At 33.5% G+C, this 21992-nt stretch overlaps 2 protein-coding genes and 1 pseudogene across 7 annotated transcripts; 2 read left to right on the forward strand and 1 right to left on the reverse strand.

The window, feature by feature from the left end:
• Nucleotides 1-115: 115 nt before the first annotated feature.
• Nucleotides 116-4272, reverse strand: LOC145605722 (dol-P-Glc:Glc(2)Man(9)GlcNAc(2)-PP-Dol alpha-1,2-glucosyltransferase-like; annotated as a pseudogene). Its single transcript, XR_014105137.1, has 8 exons — nucleotides 4063-4272; nucleotides 3875-3963; nucleotides 2668-3000; nucleotides 2295-2574; nucleotides 1311-1448; nucleotides 979-1183; nucleotides 715-857; nucleotides 116-437 (listed from the first exon to the last, which is right to left on the reverse strand). The product of XR_014105137.1 is annotated as a dol-P-Glc:Glc(2)Man(9)GlcNAc(2)-PP-Dol alpha-1,2-glucosyltransferase-like (transcript).
• A 1164-nt stretch (nucleotides 4273-5436) lies between these two features.
• Nucleotides 5437-11474, forward strand: LOC145605013 (uncharacterized protein At4g26450-like). Of its 5 annotated transcripts, XM_081661021.1 has the most exons (7): nucleotides 5437-5803; nucleotides 6288-7729; nucleotides 7817-7895; nucleotides 8072-8258; nucleotides 8907-8961; nucleotides 9583-9677; nucleotides 10901-11474. In XM_081661021.1, the coding sequence occupies exons 1-6, from the start codon at nucleotides 5799-5801 to the stop codon at nucleotides 9639-9641; spliced, it is 1827 nt and encodes a 608-aa protein (XP_081517147.1). In that variant the 5' UTR covers nucleotides 5437-5798; the 3' UTR covers nucleotides 9642-9677; nucleotides 10901-11474. The 5 variants fall into 5 exon arrangements, 3 of the variants coding, with proteins under 3 accessions (XP_081517147.1, XP_081517145.1, XP_081517146.1); XR_014104991.1 differs by having other exon boundaries at nucleotides 6288-7895; nucleotides 8907-8985; XR_014104992.1 differs by having other exon boundaries at nucleotides 6288-7895; nucleotides 8907-8985; nucleotides 9586-9677.
• A 5325-nt stretch (nucleotides 11475-16799) lies between these two features.
• LOC145605268 (pirin-like protein) lies at nucleotides 16800-20325 on the forward strand. Its single transcript, XM_081661316.1, has 6 exons — nucleotides 16800-17024; nucleotides 17239-17288; nucleotides 17399-17437; nucleotides 17590-17618; nucleotides 19098-19264; nucleotides 19409-20325. Exons 1-6 carry the CDS (start codon nucleotides 16906-16908, stop codon nucleotides 19902-19904), a joined length of 900 nt encoding a protein of 299 aa, XP_081517442.1. The 5' UTR covers nucleotides 16800-16905; the 3' UTR covers nucleotides 19905-20325.
• Nucleotides 20326-21992: the final 1667 nt, after the last annotated feature.

Below are 21992 nucleotides of genomic sequence, written 5' to 3' on the forward strand. Positions count from 1 at the left end.
ATAAGGTATAATTAACTTGGTTTCGGAAGTAACTTTGTGACTCAAAATCGGACAATAAAAAGTTTACAGTTTAACATGGATGTTTAGCAAGTAAAAAAATGCACCTTTTTCATCAACATGGTATACAATACTACTTCTAAGATCTGATGAAAAGAAGTGTTAAGCTATGTTGCTAATCTACCATATAAATCTCTGAACACCAGATTCATGGCTCCACTCAAATGGACGAAACAAAAACATGTACATGGTGAATATGTTAACAACTACATATAGAATGGCGATGAGAAGCCACTTACTAATCTCATCAATCCTACAATTAAGCATTAAAATAAAGAATGGTATCGTGTAATACCTAAACTCAACCAGAGGGGTAGGCACAAGAACTGCAGCACAAGCCAAGAAATAGGCCAACACCCAGATTCTGCTCCTAGCCTTTCCTGTTGACAGAAAAGTAAAGAGGAGTTCAGCAGATTGTTTGGAAGGCAAGACTATTATTAGGGCTTTACTGAACTTTTCACAGGTCAACTCGGCCCAGATTTGCAGGCCAGACCCTTGACAGAGAGGCGGGATAAGGGAAATCCCCACACCAAGACTAAGCGCTAGGATTTGAATTTGTGACATTGGTAGGGAGAAATACAACATGTTTAGGCAGGTGAAACTGTGAAAGGTACAAAATACTGAATACAAGCCATAATTGGTTGATAACATACTGACCTAATATGTGCAAGATTGATAGCCATGAGTAAACATAAAATGGGACTAGAAAGTATTTCATCAGCTGATGAGCATTGATGACCCTCCGCCAGATATAAAATGGATAGTGACGATTGTCTGCTAGAAGATAGGGGTGAGCTATACTGCAGCATTCAACCAAAATATATCAGTTTCCAAAAACATTGCTTAATCATATACAAGAGTACATAATAGCTTGTATCCCTAGCATTTCATTAGTTTATACAGATAGGTTTCTTTGCTTACCTGAAATAATGCACAGAAAGCAGACCGGCAGCAAAGATCACAAATCCCAGGACAAAACTAAGTGGCTTAGTCTTCCAAATGGATTGCAGCAGAACAGTAGCATGACCCAAAGTGAAGTGGAAAGGAGCACTAAACAATGCAGATACCATTGCAAAATACATAATTTGAGCAAAATGTGGTGACACAGCATGAGCTTCTTTAGCACCTGCAACACAAAAAGATGGAGAATAAAATGCTTACACAACAGAAAAATAGAAAGGCAGAGGCAGCGCACAAAGACCACAGGTAAACAGAAGTTAAGGAAAAGACACAGCGGGGCAAGATGGTAGTACCGAGAACAACACTTCCATTCCAATAAACAAAAGCAACAAAGGCTCCCAGCACCAAAATAAAGGGGCTAAAAGAAACCACAAGCTCCCATTTTGAATGCCATGCTTGTTCAATAATGTACTGTATCTCATTAAATAATCCTGCAAATAAATTAGAACAAGGGAAGTTTTCAAGCATGAGAAAAGGCTTACTGTTCAACCATTCATGAACTCAATTACGCAAATGCATGTAGGAAGTTTTCTAATAATTACTTAATAAACCATAACAATCCACCTTGAGGTAGAAGCTGAACTTATATTGCCTGATATATCATGAATTTATTTGAAAGTATGTATTGGTTATACCAACCAGGGAGCTAGTGGTTGAATTATGTTCAAAACAACAGCAAAAGAAGGGATTGGCTTGGCTAAGGCAGGAAACATTCTAATTGCTCAAATATGAGTACAGCTGGCACATATTAGAAGCACAATCCAATTTAGTTGTATCATCAAAAAGTGGAATATTAATTCTCACTATGGACAGAGGCAGGGAGCAATCTTTTGACAAGACCCATATAGAAGAACGAAGGAAGTGAGATCGAGATGGAAGTTGACATTAAATTTGAAAACCCCTATTGGGTAGCTACTTTTAAGAGATATGAAACGACATTCTGTCAGCTAGAGGGACCTGAATGAATGGAACAAATAAAAGTTAGCTGCTGCTTAGAAATATGAAGTAAATTTTATGAAAACAAAAGGATTATAATTACATAGCCATAAAACACAGAAGAAAAAAACAACTGATAGCACAATGCATGACAATTTGGCAACTCATCCAACCTCCATTTTGTACTGACTATTATGATTTCCTTAAAATATAAACAATCTCAACCTCGTCTATACAGCAAATATACTAGTGGCTGATCAGTGGCAATATCAGTTTTAATTGCAGACCTTAATAGAGGCCCTTGGGCACTAGTTGGAGATTGATAAAGATGCAGTGGTCACCTGAAAGATGGGATCTTGAAAGAGCAGTCTTATCAGCAGCAATATCAGTAGAGCAGGGAGCATCAAGTGCAAAAGCCTTCATCTTTCGCCTTCTTAATCCTGATTTTTCTGCAAAATCATCTTTAGGAATTATGTGGTCCTTTTCACCAATAGACACATTAGATTTTTGAATACCTACACACTGTCTATTGACCAGCAGCATATCAATTACACCACCACATGCGACAAAAAGGATCCATACGATATTGGTTTGTCGAATGCATACAGCCAACGCCCCCATCTTCATGAACGAGTTAAATATATCTTAGTTTGCTTCCATGCAGATGAAGTAGTATTATGAATTAGTATGCTTCCATGCAGAAGTAGTCCTTACCAAGGCACTCAAAGCATACTTCTTTTTCAGGGATGCCAGATACACAGCAAGGAAAAAGATCAGTGATGCCACATCAGTGTAATATGTATAAGTGAAGAACCAATGAAGAGGGTATAATGAAAGAACAACAGTTTAAATTGTTGCTTTTCTTCTGTCAAGTGCTGGTCTTAACTGTTTGATGATTCTTATATAAGAATGCTGCATATAACAGCTAACGCACCATTGATGGAGCGAAGGATTGCAGCAGAACATAAATCTTTAAAGGATGAGATCCGTTGGAGCAAAACCATGCCTGGAAACAAAGAAGCAATATGGGCAAGTGAAAGATAGTACCTGCAAAGGTTTTGAATTACGAAATCAACTCCATACTAACTAACAATTGAACTCTAGATTACTACTCAAGAAAAATTGCACAATCCAGATCATCGTTAGAATTAGTTACAAACATGTTGGATATGACATTACTTAAGGGTAGACTGATTAAACACAGCTTTGTTTATGTGAGACATCAGTCATCAAGCAAAGTAAAATCATTCCGAAAGAAGCTTGACTAAAACTCAATCTGGTTAATACTTCCGAAAGGTTCACCCCAACCATCCTAACCTATTTACCAGAGCACTAAAAAAAGGCACCAAATAAATAGCACAAAACCGATACGTCCACAGTCCACTAGAGTACTAGGGGAAATCACTATTATGTAAGTTTTCTCCTCCATCACTATTATTTAAAAATAACAAAACCCTTTAACAGTTTTTGGCCGAATTTGAACATTTTGGATTAACACCTAGACATGAAATGGAGCAATCCCAACAAATCCCCTTTACAGTGACAATTACTCTCCCTAAAAATTCTAATTAAATCATGAATATTTATCAGTACAATAATAGCTTGGTAAATCAATATACACCTTCTACAGCTAACCTAGTTTACTCTTTTTCAAGCCTCTAGAAAATCAACCGGATAACCATCATCAAGATCATACTTTTAAAAGGGGTAAATCAAGCCATTTTAAACTAGAGGAAATAAAGATTAAAAACTCAAAAACTCATTAATCAAATAGCAACAATTGGGTTGTGCAATGAGGTATGGTGGGATTCGATCCCAATTCCCGAAACGACTTTAACCAAATAAGCTAGTTGACATCCGCAAAACAAAATACATACATTAAGAAACAAAATACAAACTTTAAGGGAAATTGCTCACATACAAGCCAGGAGGAGTAGTAATCATGGGATCCCAGCTTTTGAAATTGCCTTTACAGTATTGTTGAGCTTGTGGAATGTGAAATATTTCATCCTGTCAAATTCAATACCAAAATAATTTCAGCAGAAAAAATAAAATAAAATCTTTTTCGTGCAAAAAAAAAAAAAAAAAAAATGGAAAAGATTGAATTACCATGTAAGAATCAGGAACAATTGTATTGACAAGAATTGAAATTGGGATCACCCATAAAGTCACAATCAAAGCAACTACTGTTCTTCCCATTCTTTTTTTTTTCTTTTTTTTTTTTGGCCCAGCAATTTTTTCTCTGCAACTCTCGTCGAAGTAGGGAGTTGGATGGGCTTAACAGCCTTAAGTCCTTGAGCTATGGCATGATGTTGTGCAACGAAATAGACCGATTGCAAAAAGTTGGTTAGCTTTTGCCTATATATTTTTGTACCCCTTGGGTCGTCCGGTTGTGAATACCCGTGATCAAAACTGTTTAAAGGTTAAGCTCAATATACACCGGATTGTCTGTCCAAACCCAGGATAGTCAAGACGAGTTGTATAAGATCAAAATGGGCTACATGTGTGATTTGGGCAAATAATTCTAACCAAAGCATTTAAATTTAGTTAGTCTTTTTGGAGTGATTTCCATGAATATTGTTAAAAGATATCAAAATTCTGCACTTCCACTATTTATTTTAATAAAAATTTCCTCCTTATTGTACACATCATTATCCTATTTAATTTTTTTTTTGGTGTAAAATTAGCAGTTACGTTATATAAAACCGCTAATTCAATTAGCAGTTTATTAAAGTACCTTACACGAGCTTGTGAGTTTAATATAACGTAAACCCGCTAATTCTCAATAACGGTTTTATGCAAGGTAAAACTACTAATTCAATTAGCGGCTTTATGTAAGGTAAAACTGCTAATTGTATAAGCGGTTTTGCTCCTAATTAGGGAAAAAATTATATATTTTAAGAGGTTGGATGACGTGGACTGTATGTAGGGAATTTTGATAAAAAGTGGAGAAATTGAGAAATTTCGAATTCTTTTAGCCATATATATGGAAATCACTCATCTTTTAGAGATAGGCCACAAACAATTGCCTAAAATTGGACAAAATAAAGACCATTGAGGTCATAGTTGATTAGATCCTTGTTGTAGTCATTTAGAATGTGAATATTGCCAATATGCTTTTGAGTTTTGAGTCTTTGGACTATATGTATCTATTTGACTCTAAGTATGTATAATCAGTTAATCACATATTAACATATATAAAGCGTTAATGTTAATACACGTGACTATTATGGAATAAAATCTTTAATATGGGGCACTTATAAAAAAACCGAGTAATTATTTCTTTCCTCTTATCCAATATAGATTACTTGTAGAAGGAAAAAAATATCTATAGTGCTATGCTACAAAATTCCAAAAAATCCAATTCTGAAAAAGATAAGGAAAAAACACGTGGGTAAAAGAAAAAAAAATGAATTTAAGACGAAAATTCACAAGTTTTAGCTACTCTGGATGAACCCTAAAACTCGTACATCGATCAAGGAAAACTAAAATAAAACTCCCAAAAAATTAATTCGAAACCCATAAAAATCCCCATTAAAGGAAATTATAAATTCAGAAAATTAAGAAAAAAAATCCTATCACATCAGTCAATACTTCTTCTTCAACCTAATTACCCACTTTCTCTCTCCTCCAGAATTCTGCATATTTTTCAGTGGGAGTTTTATTTTTATTTTTTTTTGATGATTTGATTTTAATTCATCCCTTTTTATAACTCCAACTGCTGATTTTTTCACTTTAATTAGCTGGGTTTTCTCGTTTATGATTTGATTTTGATGGGAATTTGATAGTATTGTGAAGACATTTCAAGTTTGAAGCTTCTTTCTCCTTCCTAAATAAGATCAAAGATGAGGTAAATTTTTAATTTTTCTTAATTTTTTTCATCTAATTTGATGTGGGTATTATTGATTTTGCTTTGTTTTAACGCTATTTTGGTGTGTTTTGGTGATTGTTGATGCATAAATTTCAAATTGTCTTCTGGGTATTTCAGATTATTCCACTTGTTTCATTTTTTCATATTCCCCAATTTTAATTTTGGCCAATATTGCTAATTTTTGGGTTATATCTGCCATTTGATGCTGCTTCTCCAAAATTAGGTCAATTAATTGTTGTTGATGATGAAATATTGAACCTTCAAACCATCCCAGATCATAATATTGTTTTCGGATTTCCCAGTATTAAGTGTAGTGATTATAAGTTTAATTGATATATGCCAACCTTTGATTTAGAGGCATTGGAATACTGGTTTTTTAAGGGCTAAAATCTGTGCTACCAATTTGAGAAAGAGCAGTTTGTAATATGGTTTAGTGTATGTTAATTTGTGTGAATGGATGCAGGACTAATATGACAGGATCAGGGTTTTACAACTCAGAACCACGAAACTTCAACCGTGGTTTTGGGCGTGGGGCTCCGAGATCATTTCAACCATCTCCTCGTCATCCATCACCGCAGCCATCTCGTAAAGGTGATCTTTTCATTGAGGCTGGTAAATTAGCAGTGGATTATTTAGTTTCGCGTGGATTGCTGTCCTCAAATGTGGTCTCTGGAAAATGTCAGAATGGCAGTTTGAAAAACAACTTAGGGGAATTACAGGATCTTCGTAATTCGTTAGATAGGGATAGTAGTAGAAGGTCCTCAACTGATTTGGATCTTACCATGTTAAGGAATAACTCAAGGGAGAGGAGAAGACTTGGACCCTCTAGGAGTTATAGTTCTGACTGGAGCCGTGAGAATGAAAAAGAAGGATCGCTGAGTGAAGAAGCTGTTCCTTCAAGGACCATGGAAGTTGATAATGATACATTTCTCAAGGATACTACCAATGATACGGATGCTATTGTTCAGAATTCTTATTCAGCTGAGCCTGCTGCCAAAGATGATAAGCAAAGTGAGTTGCAGGATGAGACTGCAAAGGGATGTTCTCTTGGTGATTTAGAATCAACGGTGAATTCTTTGGTCCAAAACAAGGATGATAATGAGGTAGTGAAAACTTATGATGCAGTGAACAACGTGTTTGAGGAGACTAAAACTGGCACTGAGAATTATGACAAGGAGAAAGATACTATTGTGGATAACATGGTTATTCAGCAAGGTGAAGAAAAGAGTAATGCTTCTCCTTTGATGAGCAGCAACCCAGACAGTGATCCACTTCTGTTCAGCAAGGAGAACAATGTCACTGAGACTGGACCTGATTCTCTTGACTGCCAAAAATATGAAACCATGAATGGTTCAGAAGAGATTCCTAGTTCCAAGTCCCTTGATGTATCTGATCACTCTTTCAGTGAGGCAGGAGCTATGAGCCCTACATACCCTTCTGATCAGCAAAAAATTGTGGAATCTCTGCCTTTTACTGATAAAACATTTTCTTATGAACAAAAATCTAGTGAATTGCCTGAGCTTGGGATGTGCAGTTCTATTGTTAAAGATAGAGGTGAAAAACGACCTATGGAGGTGGATCATATGATGGAGGGAGCAAAGAAAGCTAAGCAACAATGGCTTTCTGTTGCTCAAAGCGATGAATACTCGCAGCTTTCAGATCTGAGGGACAAGCATTCTGTTTCACCAGTAAAAAGGGCTATTAACATTTTTAATGTGTCTGCCAGTCAGGAGAGCTTTACCAGTGTCTCATTGCCATTGAAAGGGGGTGTTGAATCCGATTTAAATCAAGGAGAGAAGCAGCTGCTCTCAAACTCATTTAAAATTTGCGACCTCAATCTTATGGAAGCCTCTGATTTACATGAGAATCATGAAGTTCCTGCTTTGTTGTATCCCACAATTCAAGGTTCCAGTCGGGAGTTACCTGTTGATATCGATTTGTCCATTAGGAATAGTTGCAGTTTAACTAATGAATTCAATGGCTCTGGATCAGTGAGAAAAGATATTGAAATAATTGATTTGGAAAGTACATCTTTGGAGGGATGTAAAAGCTCAGATGCATCCATGAAAAAGTAATGTTATTCCCATGGCCTTTTCTTTCTTTCCACCTATCACTTATCTTTTTTCAACCCCCTCCCTCTGCTTCCCTATATATATATACTTTAATTTGATTGCACCCCTGTTGCATGTGAAGCCATAGAATTTTATGTGCTGATGAGATGTTTGCTTATGTTTCATCAATGAGCAGTACTGAAGCTGGCATCACAAGCATGGAGGGCTTTCAAAATCCACAAAATGCTACTGAGAATCCAGATGGTCAGGATGGGTATGGATTCATGATCTCGGAGTTGCTTGGTAATGATGTCCCAAATTGTTCTTCAGTTCAGCCCGATATGAATTCTTTGCACAATGGCATGGGCCTTAATCATGGCGAGGTACAGCCCCTGATTTTTGAAAATATTGTTTGATCTCATTATGTTATTTTATTCTGTAATTGTTACCTTTATATATTGGGATTTCCCTTTTAGTGTGGGTTTTAGATTAGTTGAGGACTAGATGGTGGTCGTTGTGGAACAAAACAGAATAAGAGATGCAAATTGGGGAGGTCCTACTTTGAATGAATAATGTATTTATGTATGCTTAGTGATACCAATTTACTAGTATAGAAGTTCTACCGCTGTATAAAGCTGATATACAAATAATTTAAGCCCTTCTGAGTAGGCTGTTATTATTAGGGGGTTTCTTTGTCTCATCCCTCTCTAGAAGGCTTTGTGCTGTCAAAATGGGCATTGAGGACTAATTGCCCAGGAGCTGTTGCTAAGATTTTTTGACCACTTCATATTCCATGAAGATTTGGAAAGAATGTTATTTTTATCTTGGTGCTTCAATTGATAGCTTATTATTGCAGTGTTATTTATTGACTATGGTGATATGTATGTGTAAAAAATTAATATAGCCAAAAATATGCTACCCTATACCGAGTGTTTTGCTTTGCTGTAATAAGAATGTATGCTTTAGTTATTTGACTGGCCTCTTCTATAATTAGCTGGTGATTTGGCTAATTTTGGTGTTGATTGTTGCAGGCAATGTTCAGTGAAGATGATCCAATCTACATGTCCTTGGGAGAAATTCCTCTAAGTATGCCAGATATTTAAATTGCTGGTATTATTGTTTTCTTATATGTAGAAGCATTTAGCTTAATCCATCTGAATCCCAAGCTGCTCCCTGGACAAATAATTTGAATTTGCAGGGACCCTTACCTTACCTTTAGGTTTAGATATTTAATAAAAACTCTTTTTCGATGCTAGGAACCTTTGCACTTTAGAGTCTGGCTTTGCCTTTATGATCATCGCTGCTTGACCTTTTTTGTAGGCACACCATTTTTACTCGTATGCACTGATTCAATAACCCATACTCTGAGGATAAAAAGTTTATGACTCTTGTAACCACTTGTGATCTCCCCACCCCACTACCTCCCAACAATAACAAAGCATTAGTCCCAAAATGATTTGCAACCGCCCCCCCGCACCCTCCCCCCCCCCCCCCCCCCCCCCCCAAACAAAAAAAAAAATAAAAATAAAAAGAAAGAAGAAGAAGAAAGAAATGGCTTGGGGAGCAATTATCGGGAAAGCTTTTTCTGAAAGGCTCTAGAATTAGCTGAGTGTGTTGCTGCTTCACCTATTAGGCTTCTTTTGCTGTTTTCTTGGGTTAATAGTATCTGTTGATGGCTGGCAATTTATGTGGAAACTCGGTTTGCAGCAGGTCTTTTACGTGCATGGGAGCAGCCTACGCAAGAGAGAAATCCTTTTGAACTGTAGCTTAATAACATGAGTTGCAAATAACGCTGTAATCAGGTAATCTGCCTCTTTACTTCATAAACTTGTATGTAAAATTGTTGGGACTCTTATTACAAATATAAATGACATTTTGTTGATAGTTCTTGTCACAAGAAGCTAGGGTGCGTATACTGCCATGCTAGTTATTTTGGGGCTTCGTTTGCTTAATTCATGGACATTTTTGTCAATCTACTAAGTGTGCAGTAGCTACTTGTTAGTTGTTTAGAGTTACTTATTAGTCAGATGATTAGATCATACTTTTTTTGCCAGTTACCACAGCTCCTTATTCATGCTGCTAATACACTGTTTGAGAGGCAAATGGCTAAATTCTTTTTACAGTTTAAGGTTGATAGGAGTCCTGTATAATTCTTCTACTCAGACTCTGGTACTGATGTCAGACTCACCTATTATGTTTTGGTCCTGAAAGAGCATAGAAGTGTAAAGTGTCCATAGCTATTCAGATGGCGAATCTGTGAATAATACGAGATGCATACTTTGGATGATTTTGTGTTCCAATGCTATGAAAGCTCACACTAGACTTATAATTTAAGTTTTAACTTCTGTCATGAGAGTACTTAGGGACAGACTTAAAATCTCAACATGCTTTTATGAAGTCGCAGTTATATGGCAAGATTGTGGTCTAGGACCAATATGAAAATGAAAAGGCTCTCTTTTCTCATCTTGAAATGAGGTGTTCTCAACTGGCCACGATTAATTGCTGGAACTGAAGCAATTGTGCTAATCCAAGTTTGGCATAAAAATAAAGTATAAAATGAGAATAGTCTAGTGTAAAATCTTAGTTCCTTGTTACCTTTTGCAAAATTTCTTGAGAAGCTTTAGGTTGTGGATATTGATGGTGATAAATAGATCACTAGAAAATTATCAGTTTACAGTTTAGGGTTGGTAGGAGACCTATGTAATTCGTTCTTGTAACATAGTGGGTCTAGACTCTAGAGACTTTTTTCCTTGATTTTGAAGCTAATTGCATTTCACTCTTATCACTTGCTGCTTGTTTGTTATGTGGGATCAATTGTCCGAGAGGGGTATAATAAAAGTCTTAGAAATGGAAATTTTGTCATGACAATTTTCCTATGAACAATTCTGGCCTTCTCGAATTAAGAATTATTTTTGTTTGATAATTTGATGTATGCTCGTGATTTTACTTTTACAAGTTCATACGTGCATTTCTGTAAAACTAATGAATGGCGGTTTCTCCTTGTTTTCTTTTCCTTCTGTGATAGGGTATCTGCATGCTGCAATCACCTGTGTGAAGTCTGTTAAGATAATGAAATTTCGTAGTCAGAGATTGCAATTATCCCTCATAATGTTACTAGCTGTGTAAAGATGCATTGTACTTGAGGATATTGTTTGCTCGAGGTACCCTGGAAATCGTAAAAGGTTCCTGTGTTCAGGACAAAGACCTCCTTTTTCCAACCTCTGAACATGGTGTGCCATTCTAAAATAGATTTAGCAGCCATCATTTAGGTGTTTTTACAAATTTATGTGTAGTCTATGCTCAATAAGCACCATTTTCAAATGCAATACTAGTGTGTGTGTGTGTAACAGTATGGCATATTGTAATGTATATGCGCATTTGCCACGAGCATTGCGTACCAATGACTGGAACTACACCCATGTTTAAAGGAGTGTTACCAGTTATGGCGGTTTTATCGAAATTAGAGAAGCAAAACCAATTTGTTGTTCATGTAGATGAAGATGAGTCCTTGTAGGAAACACTTTTCTTATATTTGAGAACAAATACTATTGTTATATATGCTTCATCTTATCTTCGGTTAATTTTAGCTTATTTCTAATATAGTATTTACAAAGGGGGATTAATTCACCAAACTACATCTCTACTTTAGGTTGCTACAAAAAGAAAAATTTGAAATTACCCCTCCAAATAAGCGAACAACAAAATTAAAGCAGATTTTATTATTATTATTATTATTAGTATTATTTTTAATCAGAGCAGGGCAAGGCAAAGCAGCAGAGCAAAGCAGCTCTAAAGAACGGGGCCTAAGTTTGTTATATTCCCTCTGTTTCTATTTAGTTTTCACTTCTGAAGTTGTGTCCAATGATCGTAAATTATACTCTTACCTTCTTACGTCATTTGGAGTGACAAAAATATTAAAATTACTAAACATGCTCTATGTATGTGCTCCTTATATACAAGTTGACTCTGGAAAACGGTTAAGCTCCCCTAAAGTAGTGTTACTAACTCGAAATCAACACTAAATCTCATCTCGCTATTAGAGGATTAAGCTCCTCTTAAGTAGTAGTGTCACTAGGGCCCTGTTCTCTTCACCTTAAAAAAATAATATTAAGTAAAAATAATTTCAGTTCAGCAAAAATAATTTAAGTTCAGTAAAAATAATTTAATTTCAGCAAATATAATTTTATTTCAGTAAAAAAAAATTCAGTTCAGCAAAAATAAGGTGAAGAAAATAAGGCCTAACTTGAAATCGATATTAATATCTCATCTCGCTATTAGATGAATGCCCGTAATTTCCACGCTTTTCACATGGCAATAACAAAATACTGTACGTATGTTTCTTTAACAGTATGAGACATGTACAAAATTTATTGAGCCATGAATTAGAATTTGCAACAGTCTACACGTTATTGCATGACAGTTACTATTAGCCAGGTAGTGATTATGTGAATATAATAATCTTAAGTAGCTTATTATTAGCTTAACTTAGACTTAGTGATTTGATTATTTGACCAAACAACATATTGCTTGGATCATAATTATGTCATCCAACGGCTATTGTTCTATACTTGTTACTTGTATCATGCTTTTGTGGAGATGACATCATCAATAATGTATCATGACATTGTAGCTGCTAGCCGTTTTTATCCATTAAATTAGTGAGTACCCACTATTTTATCTGATAACATTGTAATTATTTTGCTTGATTAATACAAATGACACACAACTGGATGATTATGAGCCACTAAGGGCAAATACATAATAATTTATTACAAAGTCTTGGCCTAATGGTTAAGGGTTTGTTCTGATTGACTGAATTGAACTGAACTAAATTAAATTTATTGTAGTTGAACTGAAATGAACTGAATTTTATGAAAGAAGGAAATTAAGATAAGAATTGGATTGAACTGAACTGAACTTATTGGAGCTGAACTGAACTGAATCGAAAATAAGCTGAAAAGAACATGCGTGCCCTAAGTCAAAAGGCATGTACAATATAGATTCAAATATATTTACACATTCCTAATTCTAAGTACATTATTCTTTGATGTATCTAAGAACTTTCAGCGTTTAAAAGGTGACACCTAAAATATATGAGATCAAATCTCGTTTTCATTACAACCTTTTTTATCTCATCCTATAGCTAGCAATCGAGTTTTTATTTTAAACGAGTAGAGTAAGAAAACCTAATGAGGGAGCGAATCTATTACAAGCACAAAAATACACCATGGTGTTCATACAGTGTTTAGATAAAGCATAATAACGACTTATATGAAATCGTTGAATGATAAAATGATAAGGAGAGAATCAAAGTCATATCTTGTTATTTTTTCAGTTTTTTACTCTAAGAATCTTTGAAACAGTAGTAGTCCTCGATCTTTTTCTCTACTATCATACTACGCCATCTTAGTTATGTCTACATTGAAATCAAAGTAATCAAATTATTCAAATATAATTATGTAATTATGTATCGTAATTTCATAGGTTGACAACAAAGAAGGATATTTGAATTTTACAAAAAATAAAATTAAATTACATTAAATTACAATGCAAAATCATCATGCTTAGATCATCAACACGTGAATCACCTTTGTTTGCATGTTGTGATTTGTTTTAGCTTGTTCCTCAATTTGGTATTATTCTTAATTTATTTTTCAGCCATGCAAATAAAAAAATTTAATTAAATTATTTATCTATATGGTAGGTATTTATACATTTTACCATCCAATGATCCAAACAAAAAACTGTCTTAACACATTGAATAGACGTGAGCGAATAAACTAATATTATAATATATAGTATAACACGCATAAGCATTTCATCATATAATTGGATTTTATAAATATGGATAAGGGTCTCTTTTGATTGAGAACTGAACTGAATTGAACTTAACTGAACTTATTGGAGCTGAAGTGAACTGAACTAAATATTTTATGAGAGGAGGAAATTTAGAACTGAACTGAATTAAACCGAACTTATTAGAACTAAACTGAAAATAATCTGAAGAGAACAGGCCCTAAGTCGCAAGTGTGCATGAAACATACATGCATTGATGCATATATACCTTCTTCAAGTTTGGATCGTGTGACAGTCAATATTTACTTCATTCATTCATTCAATTGACAATATCCCTTCTTGCTTCATTCAATTATGATAACACTAATTTTGTCAAACTTGAAGTTTGACATTAATACCACTTGAAAAGATCGAAACAAATGAGTAGAAAAATAATTAATACATTGTCAAAGAAATATTGTTAATTAATTAGCTAAGGAAAGAGTTATCTATAATAATTTTTTTTTTTTTTTTTTTTTTTTTTTTTTTTTTGAAGAAAGTTATCTATAATTAATTAAACTTGTATAATAGTCTACTATTCTTCGGATTCACGTGAGACAATTCTTCTAATCACATGCAATTGATTAGGAAATGGGGAAGAGATAAGTAGAGAAGCTAAGACTGATCAAACACCACTTATATAAAATGAATGATGCTTGGTTAATGTCATTCTGATGCACAACTAAACAACTTGTGTAATAAACACGTACTTCCTTCAAAAATTAAAAATAAAATTATTAATAAGAAAATTATTAAACGAGCAATAATTATCTTTTATTCATCAAAATAAGCAAAAGATATTTTGGCTGCACCATGCGTTCGGATGTACAATTGGTGTAATATTTATAGAACATAAAAATTAAGTTCTACATCTTTTTCTATCGATCATTTGTATAATCATAATTACTCTCCCTTCATTCCCAGTTTCTTTCAATAAATTTGAATGAAAGTTTTCTATATGGTGCTTAAAAAAAAGTCCTATTAGAGGAAGGACAATCAAGATATACATTTCTTTCTATTATATACTCACAAGAAGAAGAAAAAAAAAAGTCGATCATTTCAAAGGGATGGAGAACAATCAAGAATTAGGTCACCCTGTTTTCAAAAAAAGAATTAGATCACCCTAAAAAAAAACGACCAATTATAATTTTGAACCCGTTTTCAAATTCAATGGGAAAAAAAAAGATGAGAGTGAGTTTTAAGGTTCCGTTATTCTATTTACCTTATTTCACTTATTTCAAGTCTAATAAGTTCAGAAAAGTTCAATTAGACTGAGATAAGTTCAATTCATGAATAATAAGTTTAGATTTGTCCAGTTTAGAAAAATAAGTTATAAAAGGGTTACCTAAATTGAAATTACAACCAAAATAAGTTTTAGATAAATTTATACTTGTATAAATTTTCAATTAATATAAGTAAAAATCAGATAAATTGAACATATCTTAAATTTAATCATAATCCAAATTACACGTACATTTGCAATGAATCGAGGGGAATTTCACTGGCATGAATATTTGACTACCTTATCACCATATTATTAGTGGGACCAATAGAGGAGTTATGGATCTTTCTAAAGCCATGTATGTGCCTTTTCCACCTTAGATTTTTTTGTTTTACCCTTCCCTTAAAATGCTGGCATATGCATGGTCTCATCAATCAAAAATTTTGCCATGGACCAACCCTACATTCAAGTTATCAACATACGAAGCATTTATTATAAATTATACTCATGTTAGTCATGTATATATTTCATATCAAATAAAGTAATTTAACTCATCCTTGATATATGGACATTCTCCTTACCATAAAATAAATATCATATTCAAAATTTAGGATATCTTTAGCATTTTCATTAATGTTGTTGTCCTGCTACCGGCTTATTATACACTGCGAGACTATATACGTTTGTGGGGTTGCATTAAGTTCCATAAATCAACAAGCTATTCGTAAACGTAGCCATTAGGGTGTCATGCTTAGCTCATTAGCTTCTTCGTTCTTTGTAAGTGCACCCTTTGAAATTTCATACTTAGGCCCTGTTCTGATTTACTAACTAAACTGATTGGAGTTGAACTGAACTGAATTGAATTGTTCATGAGAGAAGGAAATTAAATAAGAACTGAACTGAGCTGAAGAAAACAGACCCTTACTTGCTAATGAAAACCTTATATATATATTATTAATATGTATGATCTTTAATAATCTTTTAGTAAAATAATACAAAGATGATAGTTTTAAAATATAATTTAAAATCCGTTTTAAAAATATGTATTTTAAAACGATTCTACTCAATTGCATAATTACATCGCACATAAATCACATAAGATGATCAAAGAATAATACTTTTTTCTGTTTCTTTTTGCTTTCAACGTAACAATTTAATTTATACATTGTTTTATATACACATTTTTATATCGATTTGATGATTTAGTGTTAAGGAAAATAGTCATGCACCTCAATTTTTACTTTTTTTTACTAAATCAAATTTAGCTTTAAAAAAAAAAAAAAAAAAAAAAAGAGTAAGTATATACAGTATATTAACATGTTCTATTCGCTTTTGATACATCTTATCTTACACTCGTATGAAATATGAACTTATCTGAACTCATTTAGTCTTCTTTAAACTTATCAAAAAAAATTTCAAACTTGATACTCGTATTATTTCCAATTTGATGATACATTCATATCCTTATGCGCTAAAGAGGAAAGCCAAAGTTTATCAAACAAGTGAACAACCCAACATTTAATTCAAGATATTGTATCAAGTCATAAAATGTCACATACATATAAAAACAAAATTATAAAAGTTGTTAATGATTCTCATGTTTATATATGAGCATCACATGTTTATATATGAGCATCACATATACGTTATGCTGACGTAATCCAAAAGTATTAAAGATTTCCAGGGAGGCAAGGAAGCTCTCTAGTAGGCCAGTTTATGGGACCCACTTCCAAGTTTCCTTCTTATTGACTAAATTAATTAATTAAACTACTATACTGTTGAATCTGATTAACGAACTTCCCTTCTTATAAATACATGCATTCAAATTCTAGTTTCTATTTCATTTTCAAAGTTTAAGATATTTTAAACATAACAATTCAAGAAGAAAAAAAAAATAATTAAAAAAAGAAAATACTTCCTCGATTCGTCTCATAAGAAAGTGCTCGTTTCTCATATTTCACGGAGAAATTAAGATGGTTGATACAGAGATTTCCGATAATATTATTGATGTGCCACGTCCGGTTGTTAGGAGGTTTCAAGCTAGGCCTCAACGTGAAGGTGTTGGTGCTGTTGTAAGACGAAGCATTGGCCGGTAAGCTTATATTATCCTCTGTTTATTAGTTTTCGTATTTTCGACATAATTTAAAGATAGTTTGTGTAGGATCAAATGGGTTAACTTATTTAAATATATTCGACCAAGGATACTAAAAATGTAATAAAACCCGTCTGCATCATTAACCTTTATTCGAAAATATATATTTCAATCAATTATTTGGCTCAATGGGTGTTTTGTTTTTTATTTTCAGGTTTGAGCTCAAGTACTTTGATCCTTTCCTAGTTTTGGATGAATTCTCAGGTGGGTTATTAAAAATTCTTTGCTAATTCCCCTTTATTTTCTGCTTAATTTATAATTGAGGGCTGTATTATTTTCTGACATTGTTAATATTTGTACTGTTATTTCTGCAGTTTCTGCTCCTGCTGGATTTCCTGATCATCCACACAGAGGTTTGTTCTCTTATATTTAATATTCAGCTTCATAATAGTTAAGTAATTTTCAGATTATTCTTTCAAAACATAAAAAATATTAATGAGATTTGTATGTCATATTAATATTATTGCTAATAGTAAATTCTATGTTCTGTTCTTATTAATTACAGGATTTGAGACAGTAACCTACATGTTACAGGTAAATTTAATTTTATAATCTTGTTTATTTCATAGTAGTATGTATTCAAATTAGGTGAAACTTCATTCTTTCTTCTTAATGTGAATTTTCCCATCTTAAACAACATTAGTTACAAACTATACATTAAATTAATGACTTCAACTTGAATTTTAAGCAATGATAATGCATTTAATTTTGACCAACAAGTAAAACTACCATATTATAAGTTTGCTTATTGTTGCATTTTTATTATATTGCTAATGCATAGCTAATGTGATGACATGCTCACATGCTTAATACTTGAAGTTAAAAAAAAGTTTTAAGAAGTAACTTATTTTGTGAACCTATAAATTTGACCACTGTTATTGGCTTATCAAATACTTCGTGTTAAAACTTAATATGTGAAAATAGAAAACAATTAGAAATGAATAAAATGTGATGCTTGAGAAATGAAAAGAAAAAAAAAATTAAAAATTGTAATGAATAAGATGTGTAAGAAATCATGTATCCCTCGACGATATAACAAATCAACTTAAGATTAGCTAATGCATCAATATATAACATATGTGATATGTACATTGGGGCTTACATAAGTTTTTACATGAAATATGAGATGTAACATAAATGATTATACTATTTATATATACTACTTATGTTTTATATTATTTGCAACAAATGAGTATATTTGTGCTGACTCGTAGGCAAAAGCTGTCAAAGTGTTAAATGAATAAAAACGTAATATAGGTTCAATTAGTATTCTTAACGGATCACTGATATGTTAAGAAACCGCGGGTTGACTAGTGCTAAGTACGTACATATATGTCATTAGTGCTTGAAAAACATGTTTTCATACTATGTTACTTCACATGAAACCATCATAAGTGACTAATACTATGATTAGAATAAGACCAAAGACTTGCACTTTCTTGGGTTTCTTTTCAATTGAAAAATATTACGTGTCCTCATTTGAGATACAAAAATCTTTCGAATATACGAAGTTGTTTCAACCACTATATTGTAAGAATTTGAGGATATATTAATTTAATTTGGATACAGCTAGATTTTGCTGTTGTTGTTGAGAAAACATGCCATCATATGATTTAATTTGGGAGCTAATATATATGATATGCACATTGCGCACCAACATTATTGCCTAGTGCTACCATGGTCCATGCTTCAACTCATAAAAAAAGTGTTAATTTTTATTCCAAACCATTTTGATTTTCAATAGTATGTACACAAAATTAATCATTCCATGTGAATAAAACATACAATAATGTCACATAAGCTAGTGGTGATTTAGCTGACTTTAGAAACGGTTAATGTCTTTGACTTTCATTTGACTATTTACAATCTTGACGGAGTTATTTTTAACACCAATTGGCCTGGTATAATTGGACACCTTTCTTCGCACTCAATATTCAACTTGTGACAATTAGTCTTGCTTAACCACATGCCGATTAATGTCTCTCTTTTCTTATCGATTTTATGTGTGTATAGGGAGCTATTACACATGAAGATTTTGCTGGACATAAAGGAACTATAAATGCTGGTGACTTGCAATGGATGACTGCTGGAAGAGGGATAGTTCACTCGGAAATGCCCGCAGCACAAGGTGTTCAAAAGGGTTTGCAACTTTGGATCAACCTATCTTCTAAACACAAAATGTAAGAAATTTTTATTTAATTATTATATTTTATATTTGGGTTGTAATTAATTACCATTATGATGTCGATCAAACTAATTTATACATTATTTAGATAATTTTTAATTAATTTATTAACAATTTGTACTTTCAATATTCTTTTTAGGGTTGAGCCGAGATATCAAGAAATACAAAGTAAGGATGTAGTAGAAGCCGAGAAAAATGGGGTCAAAGTTCGAGTAATAGCAGGGGAAGCCCTTGGAAAAAAGTCACCTGTTTATACAAGAACACCAACTTTGTACTTAGATTTTACTTTAAAGCAAGGAGCAAATCTTCAACAACCAATTCCAAAATCATGGAATGCATTTGTTTATGTCTTAGAAGGTGAGGGCATTTTTGGAAACTCAAGATCTTCACCTGTAACGGCCCACCATCTTCTTCTTCTTGGGCCTGGTGATGGGCTAGTAGCTTGGAACAAGTCCACTAAACCTCTAAGGTTTATTTTAGTGGGTGGTGAGCCATTGGGTGAACCATTGGTCCAATTGGGGCCTTTTGTCATGAACACACAAGAAGAGATTGATCAAACTCTTGAAGATTTTGATAATTGTGTTAATGGATTTGAGAGAGTGAAGTTTTGGAAGTCTGAAGCAATGATTGACTGATAAAATTTATGCACTTGCTATATATCCCTATTTACTTAGCTCGTCTCAATGTATACGGGAATTATGACATGGAAAAAAAGAAGATTGAAAAAATATCAGCGGATAAATATGTGGCCTAATCCAAGAGAAAAAGTTAAAGAAAAACACTATTTTTGAAACGAATATAGGGTAAGAAAATCGAGTGACATACCCCTAAAAGGAAAATGAGAAAAGTAAGAAGATACGGTATTAAGATTCACTTTCTTCTTTTTTATGGTAGCAAACCATTTGATTTGACACATAAATTAGACCGAAAATAAAAGATTTAGTTAGAGATATCATTACACTCTCTAACTCCTTTTCTCTTGTAAGTAGACATGGATTACAAGTAGTGAAGGGTATTATTTGAATTCTTTATAGTCTTTACATTGAAACATGTTAGTGTTTATTCAAATAGCTTGTTTTAGAACAAATTTATAATTGTATAATGCTATTTCTACTATGTAATTTAATGTATTTCCCTTAACAATTGTATCCTTTGTAATTTTTCCACCAAAATTGGCAGCCAATAAATAAGAAAGCATTACAAGTGGAACTATGTAAAATCTCCTTTAGTTGGCAATTGTCTTTATTTCACTCTTTTAATTTTTGCATACAAATGTATTACTTGTAACAACATTTTACAAAATTATGGGGTAAAAAGTAGAAACCTAAAGTTTAACACGATTTGATCTCATGAAAAGGTCAACAAAATTATTAGTTTTAGAAAATTTATTTATTAGTCAAATTAAATTATACAGGAGCTCAATACTTTTCAAGTATTTTTTATTGACATCTTATGAATACCTCAACAACTTAGCAATAATCAAAATGGACAAATGGTCCACAGTCTCCACACATAAAGTTTCAATTCATCAAAATTGAAATAAAGTGCTATAGACGAATAGTTCATAAAAACATCTCATCAAACAAATAAAATCGTATATACGAAGTATTAATGTAAAGTACATAATAAATTATCAAGCCCATAAGTTCTCCGATTGCCCATAAACCATCCCACATCCCATGCCCATCAAAATCAATAATGATATCCACAAGTTGTTTAGATCTAATCATTATTATGGTCATTTGGGCTATAAAAATCCACATATTCTAAACTTAATTTTTCCAAATAAAAATTTAGACCATTTTTTTTATATTTAATTAAACACGTACACGTTGGTGGTGGGGCAGGTTCTGCAGTGGTTATGGAGAAAGGACCTTGTTCTGGGTTACGTCTTAACGTGAAAAAAACTTAAGTTTTCTGGCCTACAGAAGACCCTCGAAGCAAGCTTGTGGGTGTCTTTCCACCTAATATTGCTCGACCTTTGCGTGGTGTTAAGTTGCTCGGTGGTCTCGCTAGTTCTGATTCTGGTTTTAGTGGTGAGCTTGTGATGTAGAGGGTGACCAAAACCATTGCCTTTATGGATAAAGTCGCTATGCTGGATGATCCTCAGTGTGAGCTGTTGTTACTTAGAGCATGTACTAGAGTTTCTAAACCCTACTTTGCATTGTGTACTTGTCCTCCTATTACTTTTGAGGCGGCTCAGCACACTTTCGATGGAGCTCTTCGATCTTCCTTGGAGCGTATTTTTACTGCTTCGGGCCTAGGTTTGTTGATTGGCAGTGACGGCTTGCCACCTTACCATTTGCGTTTGGAGGGTTTGGTGTTTATTTCACAGGTGATGTTCGTCACTATGCTTTTCTTGCTTCTCAGTTGCAGTCTACTGGGTTGCAGACACAACTTCTTCGGCATGTTGGCATTGTTGGTCTTGGACGAGTCTTTGAGGATGTGTTGAATCTGTTTAATGGAACAATGAAGTCTGACGTTTTGAGTAATTCTATTGAGGTCGCTGCCCCGTCCCTAAACTCATGAAGAAATTGGCAGATATATATTTCACAAAGGTTACCACTTTTACAGAATCTGCTTAATCTGTAACTCCTCGACAATCAGCATTATGGAAATCACAATAGGGAGATCACACCTCTGCTTGGCTTCGGGCGATCCCTATTTCGTGGTTGGGTCAGACGATGAATGCCAAGGGTTATCGCTGTGTGTTGTGCTACCGG

The sequence above is a fragment of the Chenopodium album genome, chromosome 22, assembly GCF_948465745.1.
Source record: "Chenopodium album chromosome 22, dcCheAlbu1.1, whole genome shotgun sequence".
Taxonomy (NCBI): Eukaryota; Viridiplantae; Streptophyta; class Magnoliopsida; order Caryophyllales; family Amaranthaceae; genus Chenopodium; species Chenopodium album.